The 18,213-nt window shown below is 34.5% G+C and overlaps 1 protein-coding gene across 1 annotated transcript; it reads left to right on the plus strand.

Moving 5' to 3' along the window:
• Nucleotides 1–28: 28 nt before the first annotated feature.
• On the plus strand, nucleotides 29–15,674 carry LOC121407731 (mitochondrial calcium uniporter regulator 1-like). The gene is made up of 8 exons (XM_041598926.1): nucleotides 29–197; nucleotides 7,533–7,631; nucleotides 8,348–8,451; nucleotides 9,386–9,487; nucleotides 10,573–10,614; nucleotides 13,050–13,121; nucleotides 13,581–13,695; nucleotides 14,306–15,674. Exons 1-8 carry the CDS (start codon nucleotides 41–43, stop codon nucleotides 14,362–14,364), a joined length of 750 nt encoding a protein of 249 aa, XP_041454860.1. The 5' UTR covers nucleotides 29–40; the 3' UTR covers nucleotides 14,365–15,674.
• Nucleotides 15,675–18,213: the final 2,539 nt, after the last annotated feature.

Below are 18,213 nucleotides of genomic sequence, written 5' to 3' on the forward strand. Positions count from 1 at the left end.
GAAACACAAAGGTCACGTGCGAAAAGAAAAAATCCTTGCAATGGCTTATGGGATATTCAAAATGGCAGCTCCCATGTCTAAATTGTCAATGGTAAAAAAATTATTTGACAAGAGTCTGAAAGTCACAGACAGAAGGTTCATATCGAAGTATATCTCTGAAACATCTGGAAGTCGAATTCCTATCTTAACTTTGTCTGGTGAGTCGACTTGGTCAAAAGTACGACCGTTTACAACGTCCAAGAAAATACCGTAAAAATCTACTTCAGTCCCTTGTGTTAATTTTTCTGTATGTTCGTGTTTGTGCTCGTGAAGCTGATCTGATGCCTTATTAGTGGGCCGGGGGGGGGGGGGTAGCCAGGGAGGAGGCCTAGAATTAGAAAGTGAAAATCGTTCAACGTGTGTTAAATTTCTAGGAAGCCAGGGATTGTGTCTTACTCTTATTCATGTGCGTGTAGACTGTAGTTTACTGTACATTTTCAAATTCTAATTACATCTACATGAATTAGGCCTAGGCCTATTCCACTCACACAACATGCGAGGTTAGTAATACTAACCTCGCACAACGCATGTGGTTTCATAGTGGACTTTGACGTTTTCATTCATCACACGAATGTGAGGGAATTAGAAACGCCAAACGTTTCAGTATTTCTCCACTAATGATTTCTTTTTAATAAATTTAGTTTAAAAAAAAAAATGAAGTGGAAATTATTTATAAAACTGTTTTTATCGCTTACCTCCAAGTCTCAACCAGGATACTCCGTTCGATCCGTCCTTAATACTGCGGTGGAAAGTACGCAAACAACAATCGAAAAGCAATTTTTCGTATCGAACATTCTCAATTCAAGTCGTCAGCGCGTAATAGGAAATTGTACCAAAAATCAACAGGTTGCATCTCATGTATATACTTATTGGTAAAGTACGCCATCTTTTGACAAGATGATGATGAAAGTGGATTGAACGAGCAAGAAAATAATGCTGATCGCCTAGAATGCAGCTAGCTTGCAACACCGTAAACAAAGGTACGGTAGGCACTTAAGAACCAAGTTTGAAAGGACACTCGTAAAATTATGTCACTCTCGCGATGAATATTCATTAGATCCGGTTGTGCGTGTTCAATACAAACTCTCTGCATGCATGCACTCGGTGTGTATTGAACACGCACGACCACGATCTAATGAATATTCATCGGCCAGAGTGACATAATTTTACGAGTATCCTTTCAAACTTGGTTCTTAAGTGCCTACCGGCTTGGTGAATAATATCGCGCGCCCTCTTTAGGCAAAAGTTGATATCAACGCTGACCAGGAGGCATCTACGTGAAGATCACGAAAAATGCTCTTATTTTATTAAAACAAACAACAAAAAGAATTCAACAAACGGTCTATATGGTTCGGTAAGTATTATAGAAAAATCATATTTCATAGCTATGATGTAAAGTCATAGTTATTTTAGTAAAGATGGTGTGAAAGATTCGCGTGCACCAGGTGCATATGAATCCTTCACACACGAGACGATTTGAAACCATGAGTGGGCCTATTCAAAAAAACAAAAAAATATTTTTTTTTGAGACGACGCTAACGACGGGGGAAAAACTTGCTGAAGTCAAAGTTTACGTGGCCAGCCCCAGGCTAATCTGGATTTCCCTTCACTGATATTTTTTCGGCCTTATCGTCATCCAAGTCACTGGGGACAAACTTGAGACACACCTCAAATATCTGCAATCTTTCAATAGAATCCACGGTTGGAAGATTTTCAAAAGAAATCTATTGTTCGCGATGCGAAACGGTGCGAAGCTTCTCACTGAGCGGGGACTTCCTTCCACCACATGTTTTTCCATTGACACAATAACAACTGACTCGGACACTTTTTCAAACGACAAAAATAGTCTCTTTCTTTTCACTCCTGTGGCGGTATATTCTTCCAAGTTGATGAAACAATGATCAAAACACTAAATAAGACAAATTTAATAACACTAAAAACACTATTTAACTGTCTACTCCTCGTGATCCGAGTCCCCTTCCCGTGTTGAGTTCGTCTAATTTCCCATAGGAGGGGACTTGGATAACGAGGAGTACTATTAGTCGTTATCCAAGTCCCCTCCTATGGGAAATAGGACGAACTCAACACGGGAAGGGGACTCCGATCACGAGGAGTATTTAGACACTTAAATAGTGTTTTTAATGTGATTTTCATTGATTTTAATGATTCTTATTATTGAAAATATTCGTTTATCATGTCTATTAAACTGTCTAAAAGTGGCAGAGTGGTTTTGAAGAGGAGGGAAATGAGGGGTAGATGAATATCAATGGGTTAATTGCCGTTTTGTATTTTTAGGAGAGGGGACTTGGATCACGAGTAATAGTACTCCTCGTTATCCAAGTCCCCTCCTATGGGAAATTGGACGATCTTAACACGGGAAGGGGACTTGGATCACGAGGAGTATTTAGACAGTTAAATAGTGTTTTTAATGTGATTTTCATTGATTTTAATGATTCTTACTATCGAAAATATTCGTTAATCATGTCTATTAAACTGTCTAAAAGTGGCAGAGTGGTTTTGAAGAGGAGGGAAATGAGGGGTAGATGAATATCAACGGGTTAATTGCCGTTTTGTATTTTTAGGAGAGGGGACTTGGATCACGAGGAGTAGTATATACTGTTTTAATTCAATTCTTTAGACAGTTAAATAGTGTCTTTAATGTGATTTTCATTGATTTTAATGATTCTTATTATCGAAAATATTTATTAATCATCTCTAGGAAACTGTCTAAAAGTGGCAGAGTGGTTTTAAAGAGGAGGGAAATGAGGGGTAGATGAATATCAACGGGTTAATTGCCGTTTTGTATTTTTAGGAGAGGGGACTTGGATCACGAGGAGTAGTATATACTGTTTTAATTCAATTCTTTAGACAGTTAAATAGTGTCTTTAATGTGATTTTCATTGATTTTAATGATTCTTATTATTGAAAATATTTATTAATCATCTCTAGGAAACTGTCTAAAAGTGGCAGAGTGGTTTTGAAGAGGAGGGAAATGAGGGGTAGATGAATATCAACGGGTTAATTGCCGTTTTGTATTTTTAGGAGAGGGGACTTGGATCACGAGGAGTAGTATATACTGTTTTAATTCAATTCTTTAGACAGTTAAATAGTGTCTTTATGTGATTTTCATTGATTTTAATGATTCTTATTATCGAAAACATTTATTAATCATCTCTAGGAAACTGTCTAAAAGTGGCAGAGTGGTTTTGAAGAGGAGGGAAATGAGGGGTAGATGAATATCAACGGGTTAATTGCCGTTTTGTATTTTTTAGGAGAGGGGACTTGGATCACGAGGAGTAGTATATACTGTTTTAATTCAATTCTTTAGACAGTTAAATAGTGTCTTTAATGTGATTTTCATTGATTTTAATGATTCTTATTATCGAAAATATTTATTAATCATCTCTAGGACACTGTCTAAAAGTGGCAGAGTGGTTTTGAAGAGGAGGGAAATGAGGGGTAGATGAATATCAACGGGTTAATTGCCGTTTTGTATTTTTAGGAGAGGGGACTTGGATCACGAGGAGTAGTATATACTGTTTTAATTCAATTCTTTAGACAGTTAAATAGTGTCTTTAATGTGATTTTCATTGATTTTAATGATTCTTATTATCGAAAATATTTATTAATCATCTCTAGGAAACTGTCTAAAAGTGGCAGAGTGGTTTTGAAGAGGAGGGAAATGAGGGGTAGATGAATATCAACGGGTTAATTGCCGTTTTGTATTTTTAGGAGAGGGGACTTGGATCACGAGGAGTAGTATATACTGTTTTAATTCAATTCTATTGATCTTAATAATTCATCATCGAAAATAGGAAACAAGTGACACAGTGGTTTAATTCGGATGAAGGGGGACTTGAATCACGAGGAGTAATTATAGACCGACATTCTAATTACGTACCTTACGAAATAAAGCAATGGAGACAGTTAAGAGAGAGATATGCATTTTGATTTATTTAGTAAAAATGTGATAGACGAAATAAAGCATAATCATGACAAACATAATGAGATTTATTCATAGTATAATTAAAAAGTACGACGAAATAAAGCCTATATATATACTGAAAAGAAGTAGATGCAATTTTGATTTATTTAGTAAATTAGGGATAAACGAAATAAAGCAATGTCTGCAGAAGAGGGATACTCGGGGCCGATTTATTTAGTAAAAATGTAAACGAAATAAAGCAAATTTCATAGTGTGGGAAACATAAGATGAATATACTCTTGATTTATGTATATGAAAAGTACTAATTTACGAAATAAAGCAATGGAGATTGAAAAGATGATTCAATCCTGATTTATTTAGTAAATTAGGAATCAACGAAATAAAGCAATTGAGACTGTTCGAGGGATATACTCGGGGCCGATTTATTTAGTAAAAATGTAAACGAAATAAAGCAAATTTCATAGTGTGGGAAACATAAGATGAATATAATCTTGATTTATGTATATGAAAAGTACTAATTTACGAAATAAAGCAATGGAGATTGAAAAGATGATTCAATCCTGATTTATTTAGTAAATTAGGAATCAACGAAATAAAGCAATTGAGACTGTTCGAGGGATATACTTGGGGCCGATTTATTTAGTAAAAATGAAAACGAAATAAAGCAAATTTCATAGTGTGGGAAACATAAAAAGATGAATATAATCATGATTTATTTATATGAAAAGTATAATTTACCAACTAAAGCAATAGAGATTGAAAAGAAGTATATAGATGCAATTCGATCTGATTTATAACACCAATAAAGTGAAGATAGACCAAAGATTGTAGAGCGCGCGTACGCGGCGCTCTACAATCTTTGGTGGAGACTGAAAAGAGACAAGTCACACACAACTACGATGGAGGTTGGTAGAAACAGGTAGGACATGTTTTACGTTGTGAAAAATTGTCCGTGGATCCGAGTCACCGGGGACTTGGATCACGATAATGCCATTTTTTCTGCTATTTTAATAATAAACTGTCGTCAGGGTGAGCTTCCTTGGCCTCGTTATAAGTGTGCCAAAAATCTCATTTAAAAAAAGTATGGTCAGTTCCCCCATGTCTGCGCAGACGCGGTCTCCCAACTTAAGTCTGCGCACCCGCGTATCTGCGCGATTCTAGTAAAAAAAGATACGCAACAAGTACGAACTTTACACATGCAATACATAGACAAGTGTTCATAAAAAATCAGACTCAATGGTGGGAAAATAATGAATTCAGGGCATTTCAATTTTTCATGTGACTGCCTCAAAATACAGCCTTTCTCATCAAAATCCCTGAATCGTGTGCAAAGTGAAAGAGTGCGCAGACATGGGGTACCATTTTTTTTCCAATCTGAAAATGACTGCCCGAGGTTTTTCAAGAAAATCATATATTTTCTTTCATTTTTAAAGGGGAATCCAACCCAAATAAAAACTTGTTTTTATAAGGAAAAGAAAAATCAGACAAGTTGATAGGTGAAGGTTTGAACAATATTGGACAAACAACAAGAAAGTTATGAATTTTTGAAAGTTGTAAATATTGGTGATCACTTTTCCCATGGAGACTTCAAATTGGCCGCATATGTGATGTCATAGTGATGTAAGGCAAGGACTACTCTCCCATGGACTCCAATACATATTATGGCTAAAATGTCCTTTTTCCCAAAAGTTTTATTTCAAATTATATTTTTCTTTCATGAGGACATAAAACAATATACTACCTGGGTAATATTTAGATTACTGCCCCGGGGGAATGGGTGGGGGGGGCACTCAGTATATAATGCATAGTGGGTATGTGCCGCGGAGGGGACCCCCATTTTCACACTCAAATTTCCGTTCCAAGGCATAGCATTTTTGCCTTGTTGAGAAAAAGAACAAAGAAAGCCGCTCCAAGGCATAGCATTTTCTTTTTATCGAGAAAAAAGAAGAGGGAAATCCGCTCCAAAGGTTCGCATATTTTTCGTTACGCCGCTCCAATCGCATTGAATGAGTCGAATTTGGTGAAAAGCGACCGCAGAGCTCCCCGGCGGAGGCCGCGCTAGCTGCATCATGCACATATGACCGTTCCATAGGGATGCATATACGCACTCACACGCTGGCGATCCGTTCCAAGGACCCCCGTTTTCACAAACATTTGTCGTTCCGAAGCCCGTTCCGAGGACCCTCCTTTTTACAATAAGCCCGCTCCAAGGCCCCCGTTTTTTGTCTCGCCCGCGGCACACCCCCACCACATTTTTGGTCGAGTGCCCCCCCCCCCCGGGACTTAGGAGAAAACCACAAATCCCTGATAATAAAGTACATGGCCTATGGGAAAGTTGTCCTTGCCCCTTGTCATAATTTACTTACCCAGTTGCAAATTTGTAATCTACATAGTATTAGTGATTTCAGTTTTAAAGAAGTTATAACTTTATTACTGCTTGGCCGATTTGTTTCAAACTTTCACCATTCTGTTTAATTTATTTTTCTCCTTCCCAACACAACTGTTTAAGGCCAAAGCTGGATTCCCCTTGAATGAGAAATTTGGTACACTTACTCTTAATAATATAAGGAACATTGTTAACCAAAAGATTTTGTGAAATAAGAAGAAATTCATGTCAAATCTTAACTCAAATTGTTAGATGTGCAGACTTGGGGCCCACCATCATACTAATATGAAGGGGGGGGCCCTAGTCTGGAGGACTCCATGCATGATGATAAGGGGCACTGTGCAGACTTGGGTCACCTTGCCGTACTTTTGATAGGTACATTTCTTGGTGATGTGTGACATGACTTGAGATAAACCTTGGCCAGTCATTTTCACTTTTCAGATTGAATGGTACCCTATGTCTATACACGCTCAGCTATCTACTTTACGCACAATTCTGGAAAAGTTGAGATTGTTTTGAATTTTTTTTTTCGTTTACATGTATTATTTTTATGTTCATTTTTTGGGGGGCTAATTTTTCTTTATCTATTGAATAAATGCTTATTTGGCATGTCAACTCAGTTTATGGTAATTCAGCATATCCATTGGCCAAAATTGAATTCTTTCAATTATATTTTACATGAACATTAAGCAACAATTTTTAGCCAGTTGGTTGACTTGGGAAGGGGTTTTAATTGCTCTTTCAAAAAGAAAACAAAAATATGCAGATAGAGTCTATATCAACATGTATTTTATTTTGATCAGGCATTAGGATATTGCAAAATCTATCCAATATAATACATTTTTATTTTGTATCATCTAAAATATAATAGTGATTATATGGAAAAATAGTGACATACACTTCTTCTTGGTAATTTAATAAATCTTCGAAAAGCCTTTTAAGTGTCATGTGCTACCTTATATATTTCATATATAACAATGGTAGAAGCATTTATTTTATTTTTACCCTTCAAAATAATAGTTGCTCATGAATCTGATTGTGTTTAACTCACACCCATGGAATGTTGACCTGTATATTAATCTGATGTTTTTAACATTGTGCATTAGAGAGTATCTACCTCCTATAAAAATTATCTGGTTTACATCTGACTCCACCTTACAGGGTCTCTTTTACACAAAAGGCTCATGTGTCAAAATGTAACAACAACAGACAGAATCTTCATTGATACACACAGTGCAGTCAAAGCTTTGGAGAAGAGTGGTAAGTATTGCTTTTGATTTCTAGATGATGATGGGCAGTAAATATATATTTTTTATCACTTTGATTGCATCAAGAAAATAAGCCAATTCAATTTCTCAATTTTATTCTTACAATACAATATATCATTACTTAATCAAATGAGTGAATCATAGTATTTTAGGGTTGAGAAACTTAAAAGGGAATGTTGAAGAAAGGCAAACATCTAGTTGAATGGTCTTTAAGTGAATGAAAGTTATCATAGTTGAATACAAGAGCCTACTTAACACACATATGTAAAAAAAAATAGATTGTTTGTAATCATAAGGAGAATTCATGATTTATTTTTAGTTGCACCAGCACCCGTGTAATACATGAATTTGAACCAATCTTTATTATTTACACGTAGAAATATCAAAAGGTGGATTCATTCTTACAGCATTGAATGGTGATTTTGAGGGATATTTTTTAATTCCAGTCAAATTGTAATATATATTACTGAGCAGCTTTCTTTTAGGGGCAGTGGGTTCAAAGCTTCTTTACTTCTTTTACTACACATTTGATACCCATCATAATTCCCTTTGTTGATTTGGAATTTGTTAAAAGTAAAAAAAAATAAGCATCATTAAATGATAACACACACAAAAAAAACATTGGAATATCATTTCATACTCATTCCTCTTGCACTTATATTACCATGGACCTATATTATATAGCATACTATGTTCTTTACAATACAGGTTTAACAGTAGAACAGGCTGAATGTTTGACAGGAATCTTGATGAATATCATGGAAAAAAGCACTGAGCTAAATCATAAAGAACTTGTAAATAAACAACAACAGGTAAATTGTTGAAAACAGATCTTATTTTGAAACCAATTTTCTATGTGAATAAGTCTGTAAGAACTTTTTTTTTTCCAAATTCTTCAAGGACAAAAACTACTAACATGATTTATTTATTCAGAATGGATATTATACCAGGTGAAAAGAAAACATATGTATTAAGAATTTAGTGAACTGAGGGCTTTTTTTCTTCTTTATCTTAAATCATGGAGAGTAAATATCTGTTTGAGTTTTCGAAATAATATTATAACCACTTAATAAAGAGCAAAGTACCAGCCCACTTTGAAATGAAAGTATGTTGTTTTGTACTCAATAGATGAATTTGCAGCTGTATATACATCAATGCTTTCTTTAAAAAAATAATAATTTAGATCACATCTAAACAATATTATTCCATATCAAAACTTATTTTTTTCATTGATAGTTGTAATTCTCAGTAATATTTGAAACAATTTAGTATCCATTTGTAACATCCATTCAAAGAATACAGTTCATTTTCTGCATTATACCGAATCACGTCTGTTACATGTGTCTTCACTATCTAGTAATCCAATCTTGCAATAGTGTAGAGACCGTTAAAATTTTCCATCCACTGATTTTTTTTTTGTGGGGGGGGTACAAATTTGAAATTTTACCCGTATGAAGAACATTTTGATCAATAATGTAATCTTTGACAAGTCTATTAGTTATATTATTGATGTAATTGTTATTATTATTGTTGTCATTGCTATTTTATTGTTTGGAAATGTTATTGTTAATTTATAATTTGTGTATGGTCTTTGTGCACATGTACCACTCTCTGTCCTTGTTCTGTAAATAAGGATTGATTTTATATTCCTTTATTTGTTTACATAGTATACTGATTTTATAAATATTTTCTGATAAATTCAATCTTGATGAAATGAAATATAATTCAATTGAATTGAACTTGCAGGAAATGGTGATACAGCAAGTGATGTCCCACATAGCCTCTGTTAAGAAGGACATGGTGATCCTAGAAAAAAGTGAATTCTCTGCTCTTAGAAGTGAGAATGAGGTAGGTAGAAGCATAGAACCTTGCTCAGTCAGACACGACAAGGCAATGATTTCAAACACTGTTCAGATTCTCAGAAAAGTTGAGACATATTTCCCCACTTTTGTAAATAAATCAATTTCAATTTCAATAGGCTGCATTACATGCACTAGGATAAATCCTTGTGTCACACCTATTGTTTTTGGGGGGGTTGAACAGTAGATAACCCCCCCCCCTGGACAATTGGTGTGATGCAAAGATTTATGCTTGTGATTAGATGATAATTTTGAAATAAATGTGAATCCACTGAAGTGGAATCTCTAAGGATTACAGAAATCTTTATGGAAGTTTGACCTTAAAAGATAAATTGAACACATGATTTTCATATTCGGGCCTGAAAATTGCTTGGACTTTATAGGCGATGCAGCAACTATTTGATTTTTGAAAGATTGTCTTATTCAGACTCTAGTCTACTGTAATTGTGACTTTTAAGTCTTCAATTTATAAATGATATTCTAAAATAAATGATATTGGTTCAGTAATTATGGTATTGTGGGGAAAATGGGGCTTGGTGGTTTATTGTAGACAACTGAATTGCCAAAAATGAATCAGTAAAAGAAGCTATAAATCCAGACAAAATTAAGGTCGATATGATAAATTGACCCTAATTTTGGTCATAAATCACTTTGGAAAAAGAAATGAATAACAAAGTAGATCAGTTCATTTCAAAAGTGAAAAAAGCTCAATGGTTTATAAAACCGCAAAACTTTATTTTGAAGAGGTAAAACTTTTTTTCAATGATTTTTTGGGGGCAAGTAAAATAGATTTTTGGGCAAGTATATTCCAACTATTTAATAATTTACTTGCCTGACTGTGTAAGTGCTTCTAAACAGTTAGGTAGCACCCTGGTTGTCAGTGATATGATATTTGATGCTATTGATTAAAATTGATGCTATGTGATAAACCCCTGATAATTTCTTGCAAGTTATATGTATTCCTCATTTACATATTGATTTTTACAAATGTTTTCATGTCAATTTCTAGAGACTATTACTCTCTTGGAGCTTTCTTTTGTAAATCATGCCAATTTTGTGTTTCCTCTAATACAGAAATTGGCAATAGAAGTCAACCAACTTAGGCAACAATTAGCTGTGAGTATATTTGAATATTTTCAATTTTTCTTCTTCGGATGTTGTTTGAAGGTTTGCATGGTGGCATGTACACTTGCTGATGTGGTTTACGGTACACCATGTGGAGTGTTATAGAAACAGTGGATAGAAGAAGAGAAGAAGTGGATAGGCGAGAAAGTGGAGATTTGAGAGTAGAGTATTCTTTCTTGAAAATAGTCCTGAAAAGGACTGTAAACCAGAAGGAATGTTGAGTGAGAACAGCTTGAGTACTAGAGCTGATGAGGAGATGCTGGCTTGAGTCGGCGAGTAGAGATGAGTAGTAGAGAGTCTCTCTACTACTCATCATCTCTACTCGCTGACTCAAGCCAGCATCTCCTCATCAGCTCTACTACTCAAGCTGTTCTCATTTTTCTTCTTGATTCAATCCTAATATTTAAAGGTCAAGTCCACCTCAGAAAAATGTTGATTTGAATCAATAGAGAAAAATCAGACAAGCACAATGCTGAAGATTTCATCAAAATCGGATGTAAAATAAGAAAGTTATGACATTTCAAAGTTTTGCTTATTTCTAACAAAATAGTTATATGAACGAGCCAGTTACATCCAAATGAGAGAGTTGATGATGTCACTCACTCACTATTTCTTTTGTTTTTTATTGTTTGAATTATACAATATTTCAATTTTTACGTATTTGACGATTAGGACCTCGTTGCCTGAAGCACAAAATGTTAAAATAATGGAATTCCACGTGTTCAGGGAGGAATGAAACTTCATTTCACATGACAATGACGAGAAAATCAAAATATTTCATATTTCAAACAATAAAAAACAAAAGAAATAGTGAGTGAATGACATCATCGACTCTCTCATTTGGATGTAGCTGGCTCGTTCATATAACTGTTTTTGTGAAATGAAGCGAAATTTTGAAATGTCATAACTTTCTTATTTTACATCCGATTTTGATGAAATTTTCAGTGTTATGCTTGTTGAATTTTTCTCTTTTTATTCAAATCAAGTTTTTGTTGGGGTGGACTTGTCCTTTAATGTTTATTAATGTGTGATAAGCCATCGGAGAGATGACTTTTCCTAGTCTCTTCCTTTTCTCCTTTTAATTGGAGTTATGCAGTTGAGACATAAGATAACCACTGCACTTTTCATATGGAAATGGAGGGTAAAAATCTGGTATACCTTGAGTCCTTTTATAAAGCTAGTGGTTGATGAAAACACAGTTGAGGATCTCAATGTCTCATTTTCTTCATTGCTCCAAGTACATGTGATGCCAAATCAGTGATCATACATATAACTTAGAGAGCGAAGTTGGCTCAGTCGGTAACATGTCTGCCGATCGAACCAAATATCGTGGGTTCAAGTCCACACGGGCGGATGACTGAAGCCAGTGCGTTGTGTGTAAACATCTCTCCCCTGTTTCATAGATGCAGGCTATGCTACAGTGGAAAACACTCCATCCCCGGATAGGATGTTAAATGGAGGCCCCGTTTAGAGGAGAGTCACCAGCTTTGCACGTTAAGAATCCACTGCACTATTCGAATAAGAGTGGGGGGGAAACCCAGTGTAGTGGTCCACCTGCATTCCCCCAACCAGTTATATCGGGACGAGAGACCTGCGGGTCACAGTTCTGTGTGCATGCCCTTATAGGCGACCCAGATTGGCTGGCTCCTCCAAAAAAATGCGCCTTTGAATGTTTTTGACAGGTATATGGTGCTGTACAAATGCTGTGCATCATCATCATCATCATGAAGTTCGATAGAAAACAGTAAAAGTTCAAAATGTGTTTAACTTTAATAGCTACCATGGTGTTTCATAAAGCTGTTTCTAAGTTGCAGATCCCTTTATGAATGACTGGAACATGTTCTGTGTGTTAAATTAGATTATCAAATATTTTGTATTCCCTTTAACTAAAGTTTTAATATTTTTAGATCAAAATTGTTGTAAACAAGAAATACCATGCTTGTTTATTATTTGCGAAATGTTACTAGATTTGTTTATTGACAATTCAGTCCCAAATGCTAGATCCTCCGGAGTTTCTGATTTGACAATGAAGAACATTTTCCAGCATAACTTAATTTATGAACAGATTTTTAATAGGTCCCATGAAGTACACAAGTGATACCATTTTTATTCCACTGAATTATCATTCTACTCTCATTGGTGATGGTGATGATGATAATGATGATGTTGGTGGTGATGATGATGATGATGATGGTGATGATGATGATGATGATGATGATGATGTTGATGGTGATGATGATGATGGTGATGATGATGGTGATGATGATGGTGATGATGATGATGATAATGATGATAATGATGATGATGACGATGACAATGATGATGATGATGACAATGATGATGCTGATGATGATGATGATGACCATGATATTATAATCAGTTATGACCATGACCATTTTATCTTATTGTTATTTGTGATATTACAGGATGAAATCCAAAAGCTTGCCAACACAGTGAAATTAGACATCAATCTCGAGAGGAGTCGATCAATAGAGATGGTATGTATTATTTTAATTCATTAAATTGGTCGTGTAAATCTTAAAATGGTAAATTATACTTCCTTTTCCTTTTTCATTTTTTCTAGGGTTTATTCAATGTCTTTAAGTTCATCATTCAAATAAATTCAATTGAGTCTTGATGTCCTGAATGTAGGCCTATATAAAAGTAATAAAATTATGTGTACAACAGAAAGTAACACCCTTGGGAAAATTCATAATCAATGTAAAAAATGACACTCATACTTATCATTGCTATTATTAATCTGAAGGTATGTTTTGAAAATGATTTTATAAGTAATGAAACACTGGCCCTTTCTCTTGACAAAGTGATTTGTGTTTATCAACCTACAAACATTCAGCACAATAGTAACCATAGAAACTTTGACAATCTGTAATTAGTTTGTCACTCAGTGGATTAGCTGTCTTTCTTGCTTGCCAATTCCTTTACCGTCTTCTTAGTCTGCAGGGCAGGAACAAGAACTAGAGAAGGTTACCCAAAGGATACGAACAGAGGTGGCCAACATGACAGCAAAATTAGAAGCTACCAAAACAGATATGATCAAATACTTTGCCGGTAAGTAGTGATTGAGATTGTGTATTATGTCTCTAGGAATGAAATATGAGTTAAGTACATCTTCCTCTCCAGTTAACTTTTACTTCATCACTGATGGTTAAGGTATGGATTTTTTTTTCACCCTGTATTTCATTGTGTAATTTGTAGAATTCATTTATCATAAGCAAATCAAAACAGTATCACTTGAGAATCATCCAAATTATGTGTCTGTGTATTTCAGCAATATAATGATGATGATGATGATAACAATGAATATGATAGAGTACACTGTGACTTATAAAGTGCTCCAAGTGCCTGAAGAATTAAGAAATAAATAAAAAGGTTTTGAAAAAGAAAAGTTTTGAAATACTCAACAGAGATGCAATTTAGTATAATACAATTTAATTCAATTTTATATATTAAATGCATGATAACTGCACATTTTGGAACTGACTGAATGTTGAACTACATTATGTTTACAATTTGTGGGCAAAGAAACAGATTCAGACTGTCTAACTCTCAGTTCTATCTCCATTCTAAATGATTGTTCAAACAGCTCCCTTGATTAACATAACATTTGATTTTAAAACATTTGCTCCTAAATCTCTCTTTTGGTTTTGTTGCTTCTCAGGAACCCTCCTTGGGTGTTTAACGTTAGGTCTTGGTTTTTATCGCATCCTTCTCATGTGACATCTAGCACCTTGTCTTCCTCCTTGTAATTATCCTCACCAAGTAATTTAAAATATCACTGTGCAGCAATGAGACAGATGTCAGCATGTAGTGCCAGTTTGTTAGATCTTGGCCAAGTAACCCAATTCCCAGCTTTTGATGACAGTGGTAAATTTTATACTTGATTACATTAACAATCATGTGTAATCAAGCGTTCATGCCAACTGTACAATCAATCATTAATGTTTGTTTCATTGCACCTTGGATACATAATATTGCATTTTAAGGTTCTTGATGTCATAGCATTTAATAAATTAAAATGTATGTGCTTTTGTGATAGACTTCTACTTAGATGTTGATATGATAACTGACATTTAATTTCCTTTTATTTTTGTACTTGTTTAAGATTAATATGTCTGCCATTAATTAACTGTAGTAAAACTTCGAAAGCATTCAATGTTTCGCAACACTTGGACATGCCCACAGCTTTCTGCTGGCAGTACAGTGATGTTAACAGATGGAATACCTAATTGTATTTGGTACATTCGCTCTTTCAAGAAAAACTAGCACTCATAGAACCATTTTATTACGTCTTTTTTCTTATAAACATAGTTAATGTGATATTTTTTGCCAAAGCCATGTCAAAGATAATATGATGACTTGCCATACATATCAAAGGAGAGAATATAATAATCTGCCCAAGAACTAGGTTATTTAGAGGGTACCTTGGATAGACTACTTTGCAGGGTTTGAGAATCCTAACCTGCAGTGATGATCAAAATCATGTAATTGAAAAAAATGTCGAATCAATCACCAAGATTATTTCTAATTGTTTTGAGCACGTGTATCACATATGAAGTATTTAAAAAATATTTCTGCCTTCCATAATTATGTTGAATTGAAAGAGAGTAAGATTATTGCGTAGATTCATGTATAAAGAAATACTGTTATGCTCAGTGGCAGATAGAGCCACATTAGATACATAGGCCCGTGTTCTGAAGTCAGGTTTAACTTCGACCATGGTCTAACTCTGTGCTAAATTATAGGAAGCCAAACATTTCAAAATTTTGTTTGCATTGAATGCTTCTCATGTTAATAGTGCTCTTCACTAAATGGTGAAGACAATTGTCATACAGTTAATAATGCTTTGGGAGTCAAATGAGCTGATACATTGAACCTTGGCCTTCCATAGTTAAACCACAACTTAAAACCAGAGTTTAAATTAAACCCAACTTCAGAATACGGGCCATCGTGTTTGTGTACAATAGTGGGCCCCTCCAAAATATTGTGTCTAATCTGGAGAAAGATCTGTCACTGGTTATGCTTGCCATTTGTTGATGCAGTTTAAATATATTTGTTCACATCTGGAAATATTACAAGTTTACAACAGTAATATATTTAAAGATATTGTGTATTTTCAAAATGGTGAATTTTGGTCAAAGGAAACCATCTACAGGTTTACTGTTTCCCTGTGTTGTGTAGTTGCCATCATCTCAGTTATCTAAAGTAATGATCCAAAAGTGAGATTCCTTCCTGATATCATGCTGGTGTTAAGAAAATCAGAAATATGAGAAGAAGAATTAGTAAATGAGATTTTGATGAAAATCCATTAAAAAACAAGAATTGTTATTTTAGGTCTTGTATTTCTGGATGACAAATGCAAGGTGGTTTTCTAGTTTTTCTTGTCCTGTGAATTACATAAAACTGCTATTTTTCACTAAATTTGAATGATTTCAAAGTATATTTCCTACTCTTCTATGGATAAAAAATCGTTTATTTATCATGAACTGGAAATATACTATTTGTGATATACTGCTTTAAATGGGGAGCAGTTCCCAACTGACATCACAAAATTTTGCCATTTGATGAATTTTCACAATGATATTTATCTCCAATTAATTTTTTCTTTGAAAAGAACCAGAGGTCAGATGAACTTTCCTGAATAAGTATGTTTATATTATTTGCGAATTGACTGATTATATTAAATTAATCTGGATGCTGTCTGGAGGATTTCTAGAAGAGAGCAAGGAATTCATTCAAAATGAGATATACATATAGATATATTAGTTAACCATTGGTGTATGGGTATTATTTATTTGAAGTAAAAATGAAATTTTTTGAAGAAATTGTATTACAGACTAGAGTAATGTTATAATGATGATTGTGTAAATGTCTTGTGAGCTGTTAAAAATTTATGTTATGTTAATGATAATCCCAGTCTAAAACATGTTATTGAATCCAATGATACAACTATAGATGAAGCTGGATATGAACACTGTCATTTGATTTTACTGTTCATTAGCACAAGTGAGTAACAACATGGTACTTTGTCATATAGCATAGTGTTCACTTCATTCCTTGCCTCCCCTTTATTTAATGTATGATGGCTTGCTTGGTGCTTATTTATATCTGTATAGATCTGTATCTGCATAGAGGAAACACTTAATTTGCTAGAATTTATATTTTTATACAGTACCGGGTATATAAAATAATGAGCTTATACACAATTAATTTTTCGACATTGTACAGGGAATAATATTTCTTACAAAGTTTGATTAGCAATAAGTAGTCAAGAGAAAATCTCTCAAATAAGCTCTGCACAGTCCAATGTAAAAATTTGCTACACAAAAGACTTTGTTTTATGTGTAGTTACTTGCAATACAAAACCAGTAAATTATTCCCTGTTGTATGTCAATTTCTTTGTCTTAGGCTGCAACTGATATAATTTGATTGTCTCCATGAAGTAAAGCCCTAATGATTTCACTCAGATGACAATGGATCTAAAATCATATTTCTACATTTTTGGGAGTATAAGATTTGAATAAATGTAACCTAATGTAATAATTCTAAATGAAATGAGAAATTACACCATCGACTCTCTTATTGCATTTAGGATGACATAATTTTTTCAACAAAATAACATAAAAGAGTAAAATAACATCACTTTGCTATTCTGTATATCCAAATTTGTTTGATTTTTTTCTCGGTATTCGATCATATTGTTTGGAGCCTGGAGAAACCTTTAAGTAAATCAAAGAATAAGTGAAGTTGGCATCATATGCAACTATCTACAAATAAGGATGAAATAACTTTTTCATTTCATATCCCAACAGTTGAAATTTGTCTTGTTCTTATGACCTAGCATCACAACTGTTTATTGTTTTTCCATGGGAAACATAACTTTTACTTGAAATCATGAGATGTGATATGATCATTAAATTATACTTTCTTATAAACATCTGTCTGATATTTGGTCTTTAGATTATATAATGTGGGATCATGAACAAAGACTAGGTTGCAGAGAGAATGGGGAAGCAAAATAGAGAGAGGGGGGATATGAGGGTCGTGGGGTCAGTGGGAGAAGGTGACTGGGAGAGAGAAACAAAATAGAATTAGAATGTGAGTGAATGAATGAAGAAGTGGAGCTGGAAAAGCATTGATCAAAATAATGTACAAGTACCTGTATGGACCCTTCCTGCATTAAGCTTTACGTTGAAACAGAGGGGGGGGGGGGGGTGCGTGGCTTGGCCAGCGAAGGGGGAAGGTAAAAATATGATTAATGTAAAAATCCATCATATAATTAGAACTTCAGTTCAAAAGGCCAATTTTTTTTCTGGCTCGCGTCGCTAGCTGGCAACTTTATACAAAGTTTCCCACATTTGCTATGTTGTACCCCTTCAATATTTGGTTTATTATGCAATTGAAGTAACGTGTTGTGTAAAGCTATATAATACCTGTGATTTGATTTAAAACGGTGGCCATCTGTAAAGTTCAAAATGGCTTGACTCCGGGGGCTCCGTCACGGCCGTACCTCATGACTCTGGGACAGGCGCGTAGCCAGGGGGGGCGGTCGCCCCCCAAAAAAAAACG

This window comes from Lytechinus variegatus, chromosome 2, assembly GCF_018143015.1.
Source record: "Lytechinus variegatus isolate NC3 chromosome 2, Lvar_3.0, whole genome shotgun sequence".
Taxonomy (NCBI): Eukaryota; Metazoa; Echinodermata; class Echinoidea; order Temnopleuroida; family Toxopneustidae; genus Lytechinus; species Lytechinus variegatus.

Bases quoted from the DNA above. Each gene is read 5' to 3' on its own strand.
- LOC121407731 (XM_041598926.1), top strand. From the start codon at position 41: ATGGCTTATGGGATATTCAAAATGGCAGCTCCCATGTCTAAATTGTCA. The intron at 8,452-9,385 runs GTAAATTGTTGA...TTGAACTTGCAG, and splicing joins TTGTAAATAAACAACAACAG to GAAATGGTGATACAGCAAGT. The intron at 9,488-10,572 runs GTAGGTAGAAGC...CCTCTAATACAG, and splicing joins CTCTTAGAAGTGAGAATGAG to AAATTGGCAATAGAAGTCAA.